General features: G+C 48.6%; 1 protein-coding gene across 4 annotated transcripts in view; it reads right to left on the bottom strand.

Moving 5' to 3' along the window:
* Positions 1-1578: 1578 nt before the first annotated feature.
* Positions 1579-23261, bottom strand: part of CCR6 (C-C motif chemokine receptor 6) — a 26959-nt gene continuing 5276 nt past the window's right edge. The window contains exons 1-4 of one of the 4 annotated variants that reach the window (XM_040628052.1): positions 18064-18254; positions 16602-16793; positions 4254-4362; positions 1579-4154 (exon numbers count right to left, since the gene is read on the bottom strand). In XM_040628052.1, the coding sequence (XP_040483986.1) occupies positions 3036-4154; positions 4254-4262 (1128 nt within the window). In that variant the 5' untranslated portion in view covers positions 4263-4362; positions 16602-16793; positions 18064-18254 and the 3' untranslated portion in view covers positions 1579-3035. Of the gene's footprint in view, positions 4155-4253; positions 4363-16601; positions 16794-18063; positions 18255-23261 lie in introns of those variants that run through there. The other 3 variants (XM_008688465.2, XM_040628053.1, XM_040628054.1) reach the window with 3 other exon arrangements.

Here is a 23261-nt window from a genome sequence, read left to right as displayed (position 1 = left end):
CCTTACAGAGTAAGGAGCTTTCAAAGGAGAATGTCCTTCAGTGTCCACCTTGTTTCCAACATCATCCCATCAAAACACAAGACAAAACAATCATTCAGCTATTATATGTGTGCACATATATACACAGTATTAATCAAACATTGGATTATTATAGTGATATGTAACATAGAGTACAAATAAAAAACACCACGCTGAAATCAAAAGCATCTCAGTGTCAACAGATTACAGGTTTGGGGGCCGTTACTTTTTTTCACTTTGTATATTTGTTTTTGAGCATAAACTTGAAAGGCTCCCGGCACCTGCTTGAAATCCTACTGAAGGTTCCCAAGCCCGGGCCGGCCTGCAGGCGCTGCATGCTGCCACCAGGGGACGGCAGCGCCCCGCAGAGGAGCCAGCCACAGCCCTGGCTTTCCCGGGTGCCTTTGAGGAGCGCAGGCTCACCCGCCTATAGGCCAGGCTCAGGGAAAGGATCCCCAAGGGTCACGTTGAACTCAAGAACCCGGTTAATCTCTCAAAAGGAAGCAGAGGAATGAGAATTCCTTGTTAAAATGGTAACCCTCTTTCCAAATCCAGTGCTCTCAAACTGCAGACTAAGCAGCACCAATGCCCCGGGGGTTCCTCCATGGGATGCAGGGAGGGAAGCTGCTGACTGGGCCTGTCTCCCCAGCCAGCCTCTCGCCTCCACTGGGGCCTCAGCTGAGACCCTGCTTCTCCCTGTCCTCTGACTCCTGCTGTGGTTCACCTGTTTCCTCAAAGCCTTCCTTACAAAGGCTCTGTTAAAAAAAAAAAAAAAAAAAAAAAGCCCTATACTTATTACTTTAGAATACCCTAAAAAGTGTCCTAAGCCTCTGTTCCTTCCTTTTTCAAGTGAGCGGTCCAGCTGTCCTTGCTCCCCCTGAAGTTCCTCTTCCCGGCATCCTTGCTCCCCTCTCACATAGGACAGAATTACTGTGTGTTCACTGTCTTTACAGGGAGGTGGACATGCGCACAGCCTGTGGAGGACTTTCCCCAGCTTTCTTCCACCCGCTTGTAACCCCACAGCTAAGCAAAGGCCAATAAGTTGCAAGAAGTGATTCCCACAAATTTCAGGTTGTCCCAGAAATAACTGACCAACTACTTTGTAACAGGAACCAGGAGAAATTGTCTTCTGCTCAGCACAAATACTTGGGATCATATATAAACACACGTGTCTGTATTTAATAAATGTAAGCACATGTATACAATTAATTTGTTACTAACAGACCGGTGAGTCCTAAGTCACGGCCCCTAGGAAGACAGCTCTGACCAGAGCAGATAGCTGATCCCCCAGCCCCCCAACCCCCCATAGTAGAATGGTGTTTGCAAAGGGGCAGAGGACGGGTTAACGGCAGAGACATGCAAGGTCCAGACAGAGTCTGACAGTGGGAGGAGATTTGGGGAAACCAATTAAAAAAAGGTACCAGAACTGTTCAAGAACAATCGGAGCCCCTTAATAAGGGGTCAAAACCCACGCGGCCCTGAGTCTCCCGAGGGCGTCCGTGCGGGTGTGGATGTTCTGATGCCCAAGGCAGCAAGAAACAATGACAATATGGAATGAAATAAAGTTATGTATCGTATTTTGGAAACACTTTTATTCATTATGGCTGAAATTAAATGGGTTATTGCGTAAAGAAGCAAGCTTCACGTATCTGAAAATTCGGATCATACAGAAGAGCCGAATTCCAGCTGTGCAACAGTAAAGCGAGCTATTTCCGTGCCTGCTTAGAAACAAAACTTATCTCCGCAGATCCTCGCAGCGCATCGGCAATCCCGCCAGGAGCATCCGAGTAACGGCCCCCGGGCTTTGAGGGCTGGAGTCCACGCTCACAGGCTCGAAGGAGGCGCGCCCTCTGACCACCTCAGTCTCCCGAGTCAGAACCCTGATTCTGACCGTCCCTACTTCACACGCAAAACAGCTTTAATTTGCAAAGCCAAAACGATGTTTGAAACATACAGACTTTGAATCCTAAGCTATCACTTTGAATTTCATATAGAGATGCAGGTAAATCTTACGAGAACAGTAGAAAGTTTCAAGAACAGGTTTCTCAGGATTACACGTCAGCGTCTTTGTAATTCACGTCAGGACCTTCTAATGCATGTTTGTAACGTGGCTGTTTTCCTACTTGTGTTCTTTGTTTACAAAGCACTCTCAAAGCTTGAGTTCTAGGAACTTTCTAGAAGCTGAAGAGAGTTGTTAAAATCTAATTCCGTGATCAACCTCAGACTTTGCGTAAAACCACTTTAAAGTCAGCAGCAGAAGCAGAGGATCCCAGCTCCTTGCCGCCCCCCGAGCCCTTGGCACCAGGGTCCTCTCTGAGCTGCTTCTGCTCCACTGTGGACGTGGGACAAAAGCTCTTTCTGCATTGTCTCGGGGAGGCGTCCTTGTGCTTTCTAAAAGAAGATAATTTAAAGGCTTTACACTCTAAACTGCGCTATAACCCCCGATTTCACTGTGGTTTGTCTAGCAAATAGTTTCTAAGTCCCTCTGCATGCTGAATGTATGCCGTCTGTATGCGTCTTCATGGAACTCTGTTTACCAGATTTTTGGAGAATTACTGACTACAGAGAACATTTTCTCAAGGAAGAAAAGCAAACATACACTGTCCTGATGGCCTGTCACCACTGATCTGCCTTCTCCGTGGTCACAGTCGACACCAGTGTGCGCCCAGCCACTGTCTCTCTACCCACGCCTCTTTTCCAGTTTGGGTGAAATGTTTCACCTTCTGCCTAAAATGAGTTGTCCGAGGGCTCTTACGTGATTTTTTCCCATCTTGGTTTTCCGAACCCTGTGCGTTTTGCTGTGATCAGAAGAGATGGTGCCTCTAGAGCCGCTTCAGGAATATTCCAGAAAATGTCCACGTGTGTCCACGGTTGGCTGCGAGTCCGCATTCCCCGGGGGCCCGCTTTGGGGAGGGCCAGCGGTAGGGTACCCCGGGGGCTCAGGGCTGCAGGAGGACAGGGCTCCGGAGTCCACGTCCACACTCCCCCACCCTCGGGCACCGCCCGCTCCGGGCCAGTCACATGGTGAAGGACGACGCGTTCTCGTTGTCCACAGTCTCGCTGTTCTGCCTGGAGATGAAGGTCTCCGAGTGCAGCCGGGAGCAGGAGAAGCCCGGAGCCTTCTGCCTCCGTCGCACGCACCACAGGTCCTTCACAATCTTCAGAAAGTAGCTCCTGAACTTCTGCCCGATGAAGGCGTAGAGCACGGGGTTGAGGCAGCAGTGCAGGAAAGCCAGGACCTCGGTGACGCTCGTGCTGTAGCCCAGCACCTTCTGGCCATGGCAGGAGCGGTTCATCCTACCCATCTGTGCGGCTGTCACCAGAAGCACCATGTTGTGGGGCACCTGGCACGCCAGGAACACCAGCACCACCGCGACGACCACGCGGATGGCCTTGTGCCGCTTGGAGTTCTGAGCCTGCACGAGGGTTTTGACGATGAACATGTAGCAGAAGACCATAAACACCAGTGGGATGAAGAAGCCAAAGAGGAGCTGGAGACCCAACATCAGCAGCTTCCACTTGATGGGGTCGGAGCCCTCGTGGTAGCGGGGCTCGCACACGTCGCTGCCCTGCACCCTGTACTTCTGGTTGAACACAAAGGTCCAGCCGGAGATGAGCACCGACGCCGCCCACACCACCACGCAGATGACCCTGCGGTGCGCCAGCGTTCTGGAGCGCAGCCGGAATGACTTGGTGGCCTGCACGATGGCGATGTAGCGGTCCATGCTGATGCAGGCCAGGAGCAGCATCCCGCAGTTGAAGTTGATGGCGTAGATGCCCTTCATCAGCTTGCACATGGCATTGCTGAAGATCCACTTGCCGGTAGCGTGGCTAACGGCCCAGAACGGGAGGGTGAGGACGAACAGGATGTCTGCGATGGCCATATTCAAGAGATAAACGTCCGTCATGGACTTGGCTTTCTTATAAAAAGCAAAGGTGACCACCACCAAAATGTTGCCCAGAAGGCCAAAGACACATATCAGGGAGTAAGCCATGGGCACGAATAGCCCAGAAAATTTTCTGACCTCTTGCAAGGAACACAGTAAGGTGTCATCATCAAATGAATAATCCGAAGTATTACCCAACCCAAAATAATCCTCATTGAAGTTGAAGACAGTGCTGAAATTCATTGCTTCCTGGAAAGTGAACAAAGGTAGAGTCAGTTGTGGTGTAATTGGCAGGTACCCGCCACTGACCAAAATTACACTCCCAGCCAAAATAAAATAGACACTCACCCCACTCATCGTGGTGCTTGTTCTCAGCAGAAAAGGCGGGTCTGATACAGAAGGGGATGGGCATTCAACCCCTCTGGCTCACCAGCAGAGATAATAGAGTGAAGTGAGTCTAAGAAGGAAAGAAAGCAAGATACACCGTGATTGAAACAAATATTCCCAGGGAGCCCGAGAATTACATTACTAGCGTTCCATTTTACTTGGACACTGAGTGCATGGCATGCTATTTTACAGGAAAATATTCATTTAGAACAAGGGTCAGCAGCCTCTTTCTGCAAAGGACCAGACAGTAAATATTTTATGCTCTGCAGGTCCTATAGTCTCTGACCCCACAACTAGACTCTGCCCTAGTGGCTTGAGGGCAACCGTGGACAACTTCACACATGAGTGGGCTTGGCCAGACTTGGTTGCCATGGCTATAATTTGTCAATCCCTGATCTACGGTATAAAGAGGGGAGATACCAACAAAACCACAGATTCTGATGTGCACCGAAATCTTAGTGCAAATTTCAATTTAATAACACTCAACAAGATTCCATTGAAAAAAAATCCAAAGAAGGTAGGTTGTGTCAAGAATACTTATAATTTACAGTCCTCGTCTATAGATAGTTTACAGTATGATTCAGTGTTTTTCACCCAGCTGGGCATGTGAGAATCTCTTGTAGAATTTTTTAACGTTTGAACGTGAGCGTCACTCTCAAGATCGGCTGAATAATATTCTCTGGCTTGAAAGGCAGTAGGAACGTATATAAGTATTTCTTACAAGACACAGATATCACCAGCGTGCACTTGAGTTAACAAGCACCAATCTGCGGGAACAGACACATCGTAATACTCAGAAACCAGACTGCGGGAAGAAAAGTCAAGGCTGGCGTGGTTCAGGATGTCTCCGTGGACAGACCTCCTTGGTCCTTGGAGAACGGGTGTGGGGCAGCAAAGGGATGGCAGAGAAGGTGAGCAGGTGGAAAGCAACAGCGAATACTGAGTGCACAGCAGCAGTGCTGCCGGTTCAGGGTGACTGTTACCAACCAAGATGCCCGGAGCGGGTGATGTGCCGGGAATGCCCAGGGGGATGACGCACGGGGCCAGGCTCAAGAAGTTCGCCGGGAGATGAGTCAGGACGGAGCTGGGGTCTCAGAGGGAAGGACTCTGAAAGCTGGCATTGGGAACAAACCCACACAGGGAAGGAAGGAGAGTTCTCTTATTCTCATATTCATTCATTCCTTGTTATTTGGTGTTCTCATCCTGCTCGATCATCTGTCCCTCCCCTCCCACAAAAAAATCCGTGGCCTAGAATTCTGACAATCATGTTCCATGTGCATTCTTTCTCCTCCTCCACCCTACCCCCTCCCACAGGACCTGGCAAGGTCCAGAAGAGGGAGGAGCAACAGAATCACAAGCTTCAGGTGCACAGACAGAGACTCGATCTTGCTGTGCCACATAAGTCCTCACCTACGCGGGCGATATTGATACCCAGCATTTCGGGGAGGAAGTCAATATAACACAAAGCTCCCCCTGAGGATTTTCTGAACCTACTTCTCAGCACTTGACTCTTATTGTGTTACTAACACAGTCATGGGTCGGGTGGCCCCAGCCCCGTGCCCTCCCTCATGCCTGGCGCCATCATTCGGAGAGCAAGTTGGTGCCACCTCTCAGCCCCTGCTCTGGACACGACGGGGGTGGGGGTGGGGTGGTCACCTGTGTGCTTTTGCAGGGACGTGCAGCTGTGCCTCCTCATTGAGGGAGGGCTTGAGGGCGTGCAGAAACACCACAACATAAAGCCTTGGTGTTGCAAAAGCATATACGGGGAGATACACTTATCAATCAGATTATCAGATGAAACACATCAAGCAAAACAGGACTACCAGCTCCATGGTTCCAGCAGTGATGAGTCACAGAAACCCAGAGTGCCCTAGTGCATTAAACCAGCAAGAAAACCTGTGTAATACAGTGAATAGCAGTTTTCATATGTTGGGCAACAGCTGTCACAAGATTATGGTCCCTGACCGGAAGAGAACAGGTGAAGTGAGCTATGACCTGATCCTGGGGAAACCCCCAGCTTACACGGAAGCAGTTTCCAAGAGCAGAGCATGGGGACAACCTGAGCAGGGAATGCAGACCTCGCTGAGGACATAGGATCGGGGTTCTCGGAGGTCAGGGCAAGATGAGGTACGGGAGAGGAGGGAACTCCACCCAGAGAAAGGAGAGCTACAGAGGGGTGTCCTTGACAGGAAGCAATGCAAAAACAGTGTGAGAAAGGAGAGACAGGGAAATCCTCAGAGCCCTCACAGGCTGGAAACAGTCCTTCCCTCAGAAGGTGTAGAAGCTCCTTCTAAGTCAAGGGCATTGGACGGCATCCTCAGAACAACACCACCAACAATCCTACATTACGTCTACTCCGGGCCTGCCACAGCAAAGCTTGAAAGAACGTCTCAGATGACCCATCAGATTCCAATAACATAACTACATTCCAGAACAAAGCCCCAAATCATTTAGAGGCATTCAACGAAATCGAACTTTCAGCACGTAAAATTCACGTCAGGCATCGAAACAAAAATTTCTAGACTACTGGAGGCTGAATGTTTGAGTCTCCCCAAAATTCATATGCTGAAGCCTAATCCTCAAGGTGGGGGCATTTAAAGGTGGTGCCTCCCCTGGTGAACGGCATCAGTGTTCTCACAAGAAGAGACCCGGAGAGCTAGCTTCCTCTCTGTCCGCTCCCTGCCTCCTGAGGACAAGAGACGGCGAACCAGGCGGTCCTCACCGGACACTGTCTCGGCTGGCACTTGGATCTTGGACTCCCAGGCCCCAGAACTGTGAGAAACACATGTGTCCCGTTCAAGCTCCCCTGTCTGTGGAAATCTGCTACAGCCACACTGCCATGACACAGACGTTGGAAGAAACAGGAAAGTATGACCCATAATCGACACGGAGAAACAAGAATGACAGGGATGACAGCAAAAGATGCCCTGGTTACGAGTATCAGGACGTGCCAGACACTCGGGAAGGCAGAAGTAAGCTACATACAGGGAAGAAAATGACAGAAAACATAAACGAGACCCCAACGAATGTTCTAGAGATGACATACAGAACACATAAAATGCAAACTGCACCGATGAGGATTAACAGAGACAAATCGGTCGGGGTTCTACGCCCGAGCAATATTTGGAACATTTGGCAATGGACACTGGAAAAAAATTATAATAGCATCAAAGAACATGAAGTAAAATACTTACGACTACATCTGAAAAATCGATACAAGATTTCCATGTTGAAAACTATAAAACATTGCTGAGAGAAATTCAGATCGAAGTTAAAGGACAGGTGTGCCAGGTTCGGGATTAAACGATCCAATATTAAGATGCTCATTCTCTCCAAACTGACCTATCGTTACAACACGACCCAAATCAAAATGGTGGCAGCATTTTTGGAAGAAACAGGCTGATCCTGAAATTTATATAGAAATTCAAGGGATTTAGAAGAGCCAAAACCACTCTGGAAAAGAAAACAGAATTGTAAGATTCATGCTACCTGATTCGCTATGAAGCCACAGGATTCATGACCAGATGGTATCGGTAACGGGAGAGATACAGAAATCAACGGACCAGAGTAGAGTCTAGGAACAGACCCACACATCAATAGCCAGCTGATTCTTAACAAAGGTGCCAAGGTAATTCAAGGGGAAAAATAAAACAGTCTTTTCAATAAATGGTTCTGGGACAACTGGAACTTCATGGATAAGAAGTTGATTGTTTCTTTTACCTCACACTACAAACAAAAAAAAATAACTCAAAATAAATTATAGATCTAAATGTGAGAGCCAAAATCATAAAACATCCGAGGAAAACAGAAGAGAAAATCTTTGTGCCCTTGGGAATGGTAGAGATTTCTTATCTAAATTGCAAAAGGCATGAACTGTAAAAAAATTAAATAAACAATTGATAAATTGTAATTGATCAGAATTTAGGGGCGCCTGGGTGCACCTGGGTGGCTCAGTCGGTTAAGTGTCTGCCTTCGGCTCAGGTCCTGATCTCAGGGTCCTGGAATCAAGTCCCTCGTCGGGCTCCCTGCTCAGCAGGGAGCCTGCTTCTCCCCCTCCCTCTGCCTCTCCACCTGCTTGTGCTCATGCTCTCTTTCTCTGTGTCAAATAAATAAATAAAATCATTAAAAACAATTTTGTAATTGATCAGAATTCAAAACTTCTGCTTTTTGAAAGACACTTAAGAAAAGTAAAAACAGACCATGGAATGGGAAAAAAATTTTGTAAACTTGTATCTGATCATGGATCGTAGGCAGGATATACGAGGAACTCTTACAACTGAACATCAGGAAGACACAACTCGATAGGAAACAGGCAAAAAATGTGAAGCGAGTTCACCAAAGGAAATACATGGGTGGCAATTACACACAGAAGACTTGTTCGAGTGATTAGTCATTAGGGAAATGCAAATTAAAAGTGCAATGAGATACCGTTTCTCACCCACTCCATGGCTGAAAGTCGGAGGCAGACAGGACAGGAGGCGTGGACGGAAACGTGGGAGCTGGCCAAGCGCTCGCACCCTGGCCGGGGGAATGCAAAGTCACGTGGCCACTTGGAGAAGACCACAGGCAGTGTCACAGACATTAAACATGCACTTAGCATATGAACCGGCAACTAACTCTTACATATTTAGCCAAGAGAAATGAAAATGAAAGACGAGTTCTTGAATGTTCACGGCAGACTTATATGTTACAGCCCTGGATGGGAAAGAACCTAAGCTTCCATCAGCAGGTGAACAGATAAGTAAATTATGCCATCTCTGTATCACAGAACACTGCCCAGCAACCAAAAGGAACAAAGTCCTGATGTGTGCCCCGGGCGGGCAGGGGGGTGGGGGCGGATCGCCCAGGCATCTCGCTGGGTGAAGAATCCAGACATGTAGGACTAGGCATGGCATTATTCCATTTGCATGCAATTCTAGAAAAGGCAAAACAAGAGAGGTGCACATCAAGTCCGTGATTGTCGTAGGTCAGGGACGACAGGAGATTGGCTAAAGGGGCACAGGGACCTTTCCGTGGTGACAGAAACGTTCCCTATCAGGATTGTGATAATGGTGTCATGTGTCAACACCCACTGAATAAGATACTTCGAGTTGGCGACATTCGTCATATGTAAATGATACCCCGAGAGAGCTAATAAAATACTGCACACAGGTCCCCTGGTTAAGACAAGAAGTGCCATCGGTCGGAGTCCTCCCTGAGGACGGAGGGGGTTGTGGCCGGTCTGTGAGGAGGGCAGGACTTGAGACAGCCCCTGAAGGAGGGAAAGCACTGATGGGGCAAAGGAGGGCAGGTGAGGGGAGAGGGGCAGACACGCATGAGGGCCACAGGGCTGCTGCAGAGACTGGCAAAGAGTGCTCGGAGGAGCTGTGGCCTGGCTGTGTGAATTACTGAGGGGACGGACCGCATACCAAGCCAAGAGGGGCCATATGGGCTTCCAGGTGAGGTGGGGTTGGTGCGGTGGGACACGTCAACATTCGGATCACGTGGAGGCTGGTGGCTAATGAGGGAGCTGGTGGCAGAGCAGCTGTGAAAAGGGGATGTCCCCATGCACTGTGGACTCAGTGCCCAGCTGGAACCCCAGCTGGAACCCCGCTTCAGAAAAATGGTTTCTTTAACCACACCATGACCTATAATGTCTTCTGAATTCTAATTTAATTCTGTTCAACAAACGTGTATGAACTATCTGTGGAGGATGACACTGGGGTACAAAGATGAGTCACGTCCGCTCCAGCTCCGGGCAGCCGTCAAGTAAACCAATCATTGTAAAACCATGCAACACTAGCAGCAATCCTGGGAGGCCCAGGGACCTGGAGGGACCCTGGCAGGACAAGGGACCAGCTCTTGGCGAAGAGAAGGCCAGCATCCAGAGAGGCTTAGGAGCAGGTGTCCGCCGGAGGAGCTGGGTGGGCGGCCCCGGGGGGGACAGTGTGCTCAGGCCAGGTTGGGGGCACATGGTGTTTGCACCTGCTCGGTAAGAACAATCTACAAATCTGGACAGCGGTGAATTCAGTGCTGTTGTGGTTAAGAATCGGTTCTCAATAAAAAATACGGTTGTCAAGTTTACATGGATTCCAGTCACTCACCGTGATTGGAAATGATTCAACCTGCCCCAGACCACCACTGTCACCACAAAAATCAAGCGAATTGTGTTACGGAAATTGTATTGGTGACAGATTGGCATCTGGGCCACCACAGCCCAGAAGGAAGCCTACGCATGTTCTGTGCAAGTATGTCACCTCAGATCTTGGGCAGCAAATGTTGCCTTTTTGGAGAAACAACAAGTTCTGAACTTCTTTGTTACAAACATTGAGATGGTAAAGTCATGAAGACATTTTTGAAGACCTTCCTCACTGAACGGAGGGGGGATGTACTTATCTACAGGGGTTGGCGGGAGCCGCGGGGGATGCGTCCGTTCTTCGCTGAGCCAACAAACCCACAGTCTCGAAGCTTCTGGACACGGAAGGCTTGCCCCACCTTATTTTTAAAGCCCAATTCTCCTCTCCCTCTCTCTCTCTCTCTCTCTCATTCTCTCTTTCTCTCTCTCTGTCTAGCGTATCCTCGTTATCACCACCATTCTTGCCAGGTCTTAGTTTGAAGTCATTAGATCACATACAAAGGCACTGGGCTCAACTGATTCTTAAAATGTAATTTGTGCATCTTTGCAATTCGAGTATTTCCTGTCACTGTCTCTCCACAGCTGGGAATACGAACACTTCTCCAAAACCAGTTAGTATGAAGAGAATCTGTGGGACAAACTGTTCTGAATTGTCCTTGACAGGAAGTTTCGAGGCCTCTGAGGGGAAATCATGATGACACGCTTAGAAAGACTACTCTGTTCAACCTGGCTTTGCAGTGAAGAGCCTTCTGGCCTGGTACGCAGCTGCCTGGGGCAAAGTGCCGACTGTTGCTGCCTCAGGGACCCACGATCACCAGCACCTCACAGGCTCTCCCCGCCTTGGCCCCTGGGGTCTCACGTCCGGCCCTCTGGCGTGGCACCGAGCGAGACGTGGGAAGCAGGAGGCCCAGATCCAGTGACTGATGCCCGTGGAGTCCCACCGGAGGACAGGCTGCGTAAGAACGCTCAAAGCTCGTTTGCAGAGAGGTCAACGCCCGGGTGCGGATGCCAGGCGGGACGCTGATGTGAGTTAGGAAGGGCACGGGGGAGCCGGGATGGAGGCGCTGAGCGCTCCGCCGGGGTGGGCGGGCCAACGCTCCAAGCCTGCTTGTCATCTCACCAGCCTGCAGAGCAGGGAGGCCGTGCAGACATTGCACATCTAGGATTAAAGCTGAAATTTCTCAGTCCGCAAGATGTGGAAGTATGATCGAGGTGAAAGACAATTAGGTGGTTTACGAGTTGGGTGACTGCCCAGTAAGACCCTTGCTGGCACCATCCTGGGCTCTGTCCTCAGCTCTGGGCTACCCGCGATTTTTATGAATGTGAGAGGCAAAAACAGAGGAGGTGAGCTCATCGGGTCTGACAAGATGACAAGATGCCTAAAACTAGAATTATTATATTGGGTGACAGACTCAGTGTGAAAAAGCTCTAGACAGAATCCAACAAGGGTTGAATGTTATAGGGTAAAATTCAGTGGGGAAAAGAGGAGGTTCTGTGCCTGGATTTGAATAGTCAGTTACACGGATAGAAAACGAAAGCTTGGCAGCAGGATCAATGTTCAGAATTTTATTTGATGGTAATTTCGCTGAGACGATTGAACCCGTCGAGCCGGTGCATGATCGGCTAACCCAGCGTCTAAGGGAAGGCTACCTTCCTCTACCTCGTACTTCCCCACCTCGGTCACGTACGGCTTGCACACTCACTAACAGACACACTGATCTGATAGACAGGGTCCGTGCGTGCAGTCAGCGGAAGCAGGGCCCCAGGGACCCCCATGCCCTAGTCCACAGAACCTGGGGAAACATGACTGACTTTCCATGCCGAGAGGGACTAAGCGTTTGAACCTAGAGATGGGGGATGACCCTGGATTATCCAGGTGGGTCCCAGGTAGCTGTGAGTCCTTAAAAGTGGGGATCCTTCCCAGCGGAGATGGAAGAGGGAAGAGAAGAGATTCGAAGCATGGAAGGACTCAGTCCATCGTTGCTTTGAAGACCAGGCATGTGGGTAGTCTCTGCGAGCTGGGACTGGCCCCCACTGAGAGCCAACATGAAGAAGGGGATCTCAGTCCTACAGCCACAAAGAGCTGAATTCTGGCCACAATTTGAGCAAGGAGACAGATCCTTTTTTAGAAACTCCGAGAGGAATGCAGCCCTGCCAACAGCTGCATTCCAGCCTGGTCAGACCTGCCCGGGACTTGGGCCCCACAGGGCCATAAGGTACTCGGTCTGCATGGTTGAAGCTGTTCACTTTGTTATGACGGCAGTAGAAATCTAAAACAGTGCTCAAATGTTGGGTGAAAGAGGGTCCAGCTTACACTCCCATGAGCAGAGCTTACACAGACAGACTGTGACCTAACATCAGAAGGGTAGTCGGACCGTTTGGCAAGAATGGCACGGGCTCCCTCAGGAGATGCTCTTCAGTCAAGCACAGGTGGGTGAGTCTTTACCAAAAATGAGGTGACTAGGAGGTGGATCGGACCCCCTGAATCAGAATTTCTGGCGATAGAGACCTTTGGAAAGGAAGGCTTACCAGTAGGCTGCACCTCCCACCTTCAAGCTGGGGCTCCAGGGACCGTGCACCCAGACCAGCCCTCCTTGGAAATATGCTAATGTATTTGCCACGGGACAGAAATCTGGGGGTCCCTAGCCAAACATCTAAACATTCTTCTAAGTAGACTATACCTGTATACCTACATTTCTGACTGCATATAAACTGAATTTTATGAACTAGGAGCACTGTCCATGGGAGGTCGGGAATTGGGCACCCAGGGATCTTTTATCTGCATGATGAGTGAGTATGAACTGGGGACCTTTGTGACAATGTTTTCACGCACTCTCTCTACAACACTTTGTGTTAATTCGTTACTAAAACCTGTTTGCAATGAGCTGTGTCTAATGGTCTGGGGCTTCTCCAGGAACACGCCTGGTGCTCGCCTGTGTCTTCTGTATCGTTAGAAAAATTTGATGTCAGACAGAATTATAGGTCCTGTGGATGTCTGCTTTGACCCCTCAGCTCTTGGGGTCCACACACTGTCCACATTACTCTCACACATATTCATGTGTGGGAACTACTTCTCCCAAGGGAATTCCAGCATCAACTGACCAGATCACTGGAATAGACCAGTGTTTGAAAGTGGTTCCCGGGAAGGCTCTGGGTGGAAAGAAGGGAGGGAGGTGGGACGGAGATGGCTCTGTGGTTAAATAAATTTGGGAAGTGCCACTAACCACATCCTCCGCTTGGATTCCGACACAGCAGTTTCTTATCAATGGCTCTTCAGAGCCCTGCTTGCTTGAGTAATCACAACTTCCCAGACCCACTCGCCCTCAGAATCAGAGCCTCGAAATAACTCCTGAGTGACTCCCTTCTCGTGGTGGGCATGCTCAGAAGTGAACTTTCATTAAAAGATGTGCCTCCGTGGGGCTCCTCTTCATGCCTTGGAGGCACATAACAATAAGTCAAATCTCATGAGACTTTTGCACTTGAAGTTTGAAGCCATATGAATACATTCCCCTTCTAAATGAAAAGCAAATGTTCTAAGCCCCAAGATTACATGTATGCATGTGGTCAATGATCATTTGGTCCCTGCTTTTCAGTCTTAACATTTCAAAATTCTGTTACTACACATAAAAAGAAAGTGTTACTTTAAGAAAAATTCATTGTTACTTAGAGTAACAGTTTAAAGATAGTGTTTAAAATGTTCACTTACATTTTTACTGCAATAAGATAGTGTGACTTTCTCTACAATTTTTGTTAGACGCCACATGCAAAAGAGTGTCAGAACCTAGCAGCTGAGTCATTCCAAAATGAAATGAACAGGGGCACCCGAGGGGCTCAGCGGGCTGAGCGTCCAACTCTTGGTTTTTGCTCGCGTCATGATCTCAGGGTCCTGGGATTGAGCCCCATGTCAAGCTCCAAGCAGAGAGTCTGCTTGAGAATCTCTCTCTCTCTCTCTCCCTTCCCCTTCCCCCCACTCTCCCTCAAATAAATAAACAAATAAATCTTTTTTTTTTAATCTGAGAACACATGCCCTAAAAACCAGAGCCAGCTCAGCAAGCCAAGGAAAGGGTGCCAGCCCCCCACTCGAGGGCACAGAAATCACGCCGCACCTCTGTTCTTTGAACTCTGAGGGCTTTGGATGTTCTTCAGTCACCTGACCAGGGGCAGGTGGGAAACATTCAACGTCTCAACAGCAAGGGTCCTAGGTGGGACTAGTTAACTGACACGCGCTCAAGGCCGGTCACGCTCTGTCAGCACCAGGAGTGGGTGGCGGCAGGCAGAGGGGCTGCAAAAGGGAAGTAGGAGCCCCTAGAGAAGAGACGAGGTGCTGGAAAAGCAGAAGGGGCGGCCAACACACTGACCTCCGCTGCCTGTCCTTCAGCCAAGGGCAGACTCTACCCAAGAAAACTAAATGTGGAGAAAACATTAATAAGACATCAAAATATTATCAGCAAGGAAAACTACTAAAATTTTAACTTAGTTTATAACAAGTTTAACAGTTAAAAATTAAATGAAAGCGGATTTTAAATCTGTGCTTACTTTCATAAATAATGACGGCCCACAGGATACAGAACAAGAACTAAATAAGAGTGGGGGGGTGCCTGGGTGGCACAGTGGTTAAGCGTCTGCCTTCGGCTCAGGGCGTGATCCCGGCGTTCTGGGATCGAGTCCCACATCAGGCTCCTCCGCTATGAGCCTGCTTCTTCCTCTCCCACTCCCCCTGCTTGTGTTCCCTCTCTCGCTGGCTGTCTCTGTCTCTGTCTCTGTCAAATAAATAAATAAAATCTTTAAAAAAAAAAAAGAGTGTGTGTGTGTGTGTACACGTGTGTGCAAGTGTATGAGTGTAAACAGGTGACGTTTGTACAGGCATGTATGTACGTGTTGTGTGTATGCATGTGTATGTGTGCATGTGCGTGCATGCGTGTGCATGCGTATGTTTACGTGTTGTGAGTAGCGTGTTGTGTGTGTGTTGTTCACATGCATGTTTGTGTGTTTGTGTGTGCACATATGTGTATATATGCATGCACGTGTGACAGCACTGTGGGGGTGTGCTATGAATAAAGGTATAATTGCATACTGGACACCAGGATCACTACTTTACATCTATTATCTCTTCTGACAAAAACCCTTTGAGGTAGACACTACACCCATTTTTCAGATGGAACACTAGAGGACTGTTCACTCTTAGCATTCTAATTCACTTTGTCTCCACAGGGTCTTCCTGAAGGACTGTAAATTCTCACAAGATCTTAGATAATAAATATTTTAAAACCTTTTGATTGATATCAGGATCTCTCATGCTGCAACCGTAGGTATTCAATAATGTATGCTTTCTCAGTTCATTTGAATCATGGGCACACAATGTTTTATCCTTTTTTAGAGAAACATCGGCCAAGCCGAAACTCTAGGCTGGCTTCCTTCTGCTTTCGAATAAGAGTGGTTAAGAAAGAAGCCAGAAGGTTTTTTCCAGTGATTTGTATATAGGTTTGTAGTTTTTTTTTTTTCTTTTGTTTTTTTCGCTTATTTGGAAGCTCACTTTTATATTTTCTTTTTTGTTTGCAGAAATCATACTTTTAATCATTTCAAGAATAGTTTTAATGCAGACCTTGCATTTATCTCTTTGCAGTGCTGACCTCCACAATCTCTGTTTCTGCTACAGCATAAGCTTCAGGGGAATCTACGGCAGACTCTTTTAAAGATCATTACGTATTTTTCTGTGGTCATGAGACACTGACTTCCTGATCATTCCGGCATTTGCAGCCATTATCAGAGCTTTCTCTGTGTTGCCCTGAGTCTCATAAAAATTTCCACCCCATCAATTTCTCTTAAACAACACCTTACAAGCTCCTTCCCACTCAATCCCCAGCTACCCAAAATGCCCACTCACTCTCTCCCATTGCACAGATCACATTTTGCATTGGTTTCAAAACATTTCTTAGCTCTTCAAACTTTTCGTGTACTTAGTTAAATAAATGACTGCACTTCGCTCAAGACCACTGTCCTGCAGATACTTAACTGTGTGAAGAAGCCATGCCCAAACCATCCCCTACCCTCTAGTGCAAGGCAATTAGGATAAATTCTCTCACTGCACAGTTGGAGGAAAAGTGAGATTTTTGAAAGCACGGTCTGGTTCCTAAAGCCAGAAGGACAGTGTCTTTGCAAAAGCAGGATGGTTGTATCAAGTGCAACACACTCACCAGGCCAGTGTTGTGGAATTCCTGATGCCCTTCAGGCGAGGGTAACAAAGAAATGAAGATGCTTGTGAAAGAAGCGAGGGGCTTGGCCGCGCTCACCTTAGAAACGCTGTGATCCGACGGCAGTTGTCCCGCTACGCCCCTCCCAGTGATGTTTCACGTCACCACTGCGATTCTTCTAACAAGGTGCAATTGCTAAGAGTCGTTAAGAAAAAAGCAGTGAGAGACCAGAATTGGCCAAAAGCAAATTGCTGAACTGCCACTTCCTACTTAAAAGTAACGCCTATTTGCCCAAATGCAGAAGGTTAACCGTGCATATCCTGCGGGCGTAAAATAATCCCACGGCTCCCTGGAAGCGGAGTCACCCCCGAGGTGGGGCTAAGGAGAGGCCAGAGACCTGGGCCCCGGTGCTGCTCACAGCACCTTCGAGATGCTTCTCCACTTGTGGTAATGGCTTGTGCTCACACCTTCTCACTCCTTTGCCTGATTATTTCCTGTGAGCAAGGACACTTTGCAAACTGCCTGGGAAGGCGTAGACGGGTTTGGGAACGGGAACCTGAGCCTGCGGTTAGGGCAGCCCCTGGAGCCCCCATGCCTGGATTTCCCCCAAAATCTGTGCACACAGAGATAGGTTCCTGACCCTGTGGGGACGCCACAGGTCCTTCCTCTGTCAGATCACGGCCGTGTGGCTCTTGCCTCAGCGTGTCCCGAGAAATACGGGGTCGGGCTCTGTGAAGCGAGGAGAAAGGCGCTCGTGGAGGGCAGGCTCTCGACAAAGAGGAGCTGCTGGGGTGTGATTTGGGGCCGTAAAATCCCTAAAGTTGGACACGGGATCTTTATGAGCCGGCAGAGGACAGATCTGAGTGCCCTGTCCTTAGACGTAGCAAACGATGATTCGCTTGGGAACTCATTTTTAGGTGCAAGTGATTAAAAAAACAGGGAAAAAAAGGAAAAAAGAGTTCTGGAGTCAGAAAGGTACTGGTCATCCTGTAGTATGCTGCTGTGAATCGAGTCTCGGAAAATACCAAAGGTTTTACAGCAAAGGGACCCAGAGTTTCCTACAAGCCAGGACCGGACCGGCTGGCATGGCCAGGCCCTCGGAGGGTCTCTGCCTCCTCCCTGAGCTCACTGGGCGCTCACGGCCGCTCAGGGCTCACCCTCCGTTGCCTGCACAGACACTAGTCAGCCCTCTCGCCTTCCTGTAGACCCCCGAACCCTGCTTGTCCCCACGCCTGAGCGAGCATGAAACGTGGGGCCTGTCCCCTTGTCACTTCTCTTGGGGACTGGCCGACCACAGCAGGTCATTTCCTTTGCCCAGCGCTGCCCCCCAACCCCCCCCCCCGCCCAACAGTCTGCTTATCCTGCTTCTTCCCCTTACCCTGTAGAAGAAAAGCCTTTTTCTACTTGATTCCGAGCCACTCGCAGACCTTATGGTCACCAGGACCCCCACTGCCATTGTCCCTACCTGACAAGAGTCCTTTCGAATAAAAATCTCTCCATGCTAAGTCCCGAGGTGTTGCTCTCTGACCGAGCTAAGGGTGCCTATCGACGCAGGGTGCCCTGTCCCCTCTTCTGTTTGAGAAGAATGCCTCTGTGTGACTTCCCTCAACGTCCCTGCCCTGCGGTAGGCTGATGGTTCTGGGGAGACAAAAGGCAGCCCCTCCTTGCTCTTCCTCCCTCCCTCACCTCATCATCATCTCCCCTCTTCACCACCTCCCCCAACCTCCGAGGTTCTGCTTCTTGCTGTGGAAGGGCTGCCAACAAGGGGCCCCAAACCGCTCACAGAGGAAGACACAGGTCCCCCGGGGAATTGGGGAATGCGTGCGTCCTGCACGCTCTACCCACTCCCACTACCATCCCCTTTGAGGGTTCTGTCCGGCAGGCAGCTGGGGAAGTAAGCCCTTTCGTAGCAATTACAGCCCTGGACTGGGGCTGACTAAAAAAAAAGAAAGAAAGAAAAACATCGGATTTTGCTGAGAAAATCCCCCCAAAAAAGCCAGAAATTAGGAAAGTAATATGTTGAGGAAAGGAACGTCGTGCGGCCCCACGGAGAAGCCCGTGGATTAGGGGCTCAGTCGCAGCTCCTCACCTGGACAACATGAGACCTGCGGCAGTAGGGGCCCCTTTCGAAAGCGGAGAGCGGGGAGATAGAAGGTGGGAGAAGCCTCCCCGGCCTGACCTCCTGCCCTGGCTCTCCTCTTCTGCCCCCCGGGAGAGCTGGATCAACAGAGCACTAGACGTGGCCTCCGAGCGGCCTCCCGTTCAACCACTCCATCTCTGAGGCTGCCACTCAGGGACGCGCTGACCTGCACAGGGCGCGCTGGGATCTTCGCCCCAATATTCCTTCAGTATTTCAAACCAAATCCAAATTATAGGTCATCCTTAGGAAGCTCAGACCCATTTTGTCTTCGTCTCTCTAGAAACTGGCCTATATCAAAAACCCCGTGAGGTCTCACCCTGAGGCGATCTTCCTCAAATTTAAAATTGTGCTGCTCGTTTGCATAGACATTGCGAGCTACGTAAAAAGCAAGAAATACAGTTTGCAGTTATGCGTTTTATATAAACAGTTTTCTAGGCTGCAAGCTTGGCAGCACGTGTGAAAGCTCACTCGGAATGACGTGCAGTTGCAGGCGGGTAAATGCCTGATCAGTCCATGAGCATCGCTTCAGGCTGTGGGCAGTCTGCTCGCGGCAGCGCCACGGGCTCCGAGCAGGCCCGTGCTTACAGCAGCTCTGTGTTCTAACTGCTGGGTTGCACCACTGGGGCGTGAAAGGGGCTCTTCCAGCTGCAGGACCCTCTAAAGTGCAGCACAAAAGTGAGGCTCTGGCCACACACAGACCCAGCAGAGGAGCCCCCCTGGCTCCCTGAAGAAGGAAAAAGTTGAAAGGAAAAGCAGGTACTTGGGAAATGTGTATAATTATGAATACACAGTTTCTTAAATTATAAACATTATAAAATCATTAAAATGTCAATGATTTCAAGTAACAATTGTGTAAAGAAAGCTTTTCAGTCAAATTGACTTCCTCAGAGTTTGTCTTCTGTGTTTCCTTAAAGGAAGACAAAGGAGTCCATATGCTTTCCAGTCTGTGGATACTTCCAAAAGATGATTGACACGCAGATTATCAGTGTCTGCTGAGGCGCACGTGGCTGTAACATTGAGCCCCGTCAACAGTCCAGGAGGCCCTTGGCCCTTGATGCTTTAACAATTCCCGCTAGCCACGGGGCAGGTGCATAGCGTAGCCATGTGCCATGTTTCTGAGAAACATGCCTGAGTCTTGTTCCAGGTGGCCAGTGTGCAGGAATGGCTGAGACCTATCTGACCCCGGTGCTCTGTGTACCTCTTGTGACAGTGACAGATAGGAAACAGCCACTTTCTATTCCTTTCCTCCCAATATGGGTGTGCTGCTCACATGTCAAGAGTAAAATCTAATTTCCATCTTCTTGAATCTAGATTGGACCTGGCAACTTGCTTGACCAATAGGTTAGAGTAGAAGTAGTAACCTTGGATTTTTGAGGCTGGGTCACAGAAATGCAACTCCCCACTGGGCTTCCTGGGATGCATGCTTCCTTTTGGAGTCCAGCAGAAACCACACAAGGAGAGGCCAGATGTAAACAGTCTGGTGGAAATCTCCCACTGGATCCCAGGTGGGGCACCAATGAGCCCACTGGAGCCTTCAGATGACTCGGGTGCCAGCCTCCCTCCAACAGAAACTCCTCCAGAACCACTCAGCTGAGCCTGGTCAACCCCCAGAGCCCAGAACCACAAGAGATAATAATAATAATAATAATAATAATAATAATAATAATAATAAATCATTGGTTTGAGCCACAGCTGCAGGTGGGTTGCCAGCAAACAGATAGCTGAAATCATTCCCTACTTTTCATCAGGCATATTGGACCTCCTCTGAAATCATACAGATGCATTAAAAATGTTTAAAAATCAAAACAAAACAGACATTTTTTAAGGAATGAAGGAAAGAAAGAGAGGGAGGGAGGGAAGGAAGAAAGAAAGAAAGAAAGAAAGAAAGAAAGAAAGAAAGAAAGAAAGAAAGAAAGAAAGAAAGAAAGAAAGAAAAACCACCATTCCCAAGAGAGGCAGCAGTTAAAACAGGCGCTGGAAGTGGGCGACGGGGAGAGGGAGGGAATGAGAAATCCAAAAGAGCGATGTTGTCGGAGAGGCAGGAGTGGGATGTGCTGCAAGCAGGCGGTCAAACCCAGCAGTGGTTTGGCTCTGCATCACGCTGTTTGGATCTGTCTTTTCTTCCATATAGAAGTAAGAAAATGCAACTCATCAAATTATGTCAGCAAAGTCCCAGTTAGGATAAAAGTGCATTTTACAGGGGGAATTACCAGCTTTGCTGACATCTCAAATTGTAGAATTCACAGAGATTTCAAGCTGTATATCCTTCATGTTCACTGCCCTCTCTAGCTTTGGGCCTCTAGTTTTAATACTCTGTTACTCTGCACCCTCAAGTATCTGCCTAAAATTAGTACTCCTAAAGCCATTAACCTAATCTGGCTCTTCTAAGTTCAAATTTTCAGATAACTATGACATACATGATACTATGTATAGATACGCAATGCAATTTATTTCCTGCCTTTAAGAAACGTACACAGTTGGGAAGCAGAGACAAATCCCTGGTGTTAGCCGCACTGCCGTGTGTGGCAAGGCTGAATGTGCTTCATCACTGAGAAGACGGTGTTGAGAGGTGGAGAGTTCAGAGCAGGGAGGGAACTTGTGCTTCTAGCAACTGCACTAGTCCGAGCAGTCTTTGTGAAAAAGGAAGGGCTACTGCTCAACCAAGGATGGGATGAAGAATATCTAGCCAGGGAGAAGGGGGTAGGGAGGCAAACAGCACCAGCAAGGAAGGCACAATATGGACTGAAACATAAGAACAGATGGAGGGATGGGACAGAAAGGGAGCTTTGGGAGTCGTGAAGTGGACAGGGAGCAAGTTCACGGAACTGACTGGAGAAGTGATACCATGCGGGAATCATGGAGCGGAGGGAGGAATAGCCCGGAGTCTAAAGATGGGCACCTGGGTGCTTTGGCTTCATACCTTGATGTTTCCCTTATTCTGTGTCATTAATCCTCACAACAAGATAATGTTGGTGTTGTCAAACTGAAACTCAGAAAAATAAAGCAACTTCCTCTAATTCATACACTTTATAACTTGAAGAGCTAAAGCTGAAAATCATGTCATCTGATCCCAAAGTTCATGCATGTTTGAGAGATATTTTGAAAAATTAGTAAGAAACAAGACAAAGAAGGAATTAAAATGATGCCATTTTTTTTTTCCTCTCAACAGGACAGAGAACTAAGAACTGGAAAGTTATTTCTAAGTTTCTAACATATTCCAGTCGAGAAGTTACAGAGACTGGTCTGAAGGGAAGGAAATGAATTTCACTTAAGCTACACAGAATGTGAGGAAATGAAGTCTGTGTAGTTGGAGATTCTTGACATGACTTTAGATCTATCTCAACCACATATTAGTTGTTTTTCAAGTCAGTCTCTGGGATCTGTCTCCTCATTGATAAGATAAAGATTACAGATTTATAAAAGATTAATGTGAGGCTTAAGACCCATAAAGTGCATATCACTCACAGTATTTGGCCCACAATAATAGCCGAGGGTGATGATAGTGATGGTGGTGATGGTGGTGATGGTGATGATGGTGTTGGGTCCTAAATGAGGGGCTATATAGCAGAGCTGCAGGAATAGTTCTGCACAGAGAGGTTGTAATTGAGCTCAGAGGTGTGGACAGAAGTCTGGGAGCTTGTGCTTATGCTTAGGAGCAGAAGGACCAATTAAAGTAAGGAAAAAAGACAGGAAAGAAATGGCCGGAGGGATAAACCACTCGAGAGTTAACACAGTATTCCTGGGGCACCTGGGTGGTGCAGTTGGTTAAACGTCCAGCTCTTGATTTCAGCTCAAATCATGATCTCAGGGTCCTGGGATCAAGCCCTGGGCTCAGCAGGGAGTCTGCTTGAGATTTTCTCTCTCCGTCTGTCTCCCTCTAGCCCTCTCCCTGCTCTCTTGCTCTCTCTCTCAAATAAATAAGTAAATCTTAAAAAAAAAAAAAAAAGAATAAAGACAGTATTCCTGAAGCAGGCAAGGCAGGCAGTGCCGAGAAAGGAAAGTGAGGACGGACACTTGATGTGTGTGTGATCACCGGTGTTTATGGTGCTCTCTGAAGACAAGCTTTCAGTATGACTGTCCAAGTGAGGGCTGGTCACAAGGATTTCAGAGAGACAATACTGAGGTAGTGGAGGTCACAGCCACAGAACACGTGGTGCTAAGACTCAAAGCAATAGAATGGAGCTAGGGAGAGCAGCAGACACAAGTAAAATTTTCATGATTTAGGGGCGCCTGGGGGGCTCAGTCGGTGGAGCACCCGACTCTTGGTTTCGGCTCAGGTCATGATCTCAGGGTCGTGGGATCGAGCCCCAGGTTAGGCTTAGCGCAGAGTCTGCTTGAGATTCTCTCTCTCCTTCTGCCCCTCCCCCTCTGTGCTCATGTGCACGCACGATCTCTCTCTCTCTCTCTCAAATAAATAAATAATTCTTTTAAACATGCTTTGTTATTCACCCTAAGGGTCAGCAGGCAGCACCTCTGACCCCCACACGGGACCCACGGGACCCCCGGGACCCAGTCCTGGGTTC

Source organism: Ursus maritimus, unplaced genomic scaffold (assembly GCF_017311325.1).
Source record: "Ursus maritimus isolate PB19 unplaced genomic scaffold, ASM1731132v1 scaffold_13, whole genome shotgun sequence".
Classification (NCBI taxonomy): domain Eukaryota; kingdom Metazoa; phylum Chordata; class Mammalia; order Carnivora; family Ursidae; genus Ursus; species Ursus maritimus.
The sequence above is the reverse complement of the archived record's forward strand: the minus strand, read 5'-3'. Positions and strand labels throughout refer to the sequence as shown.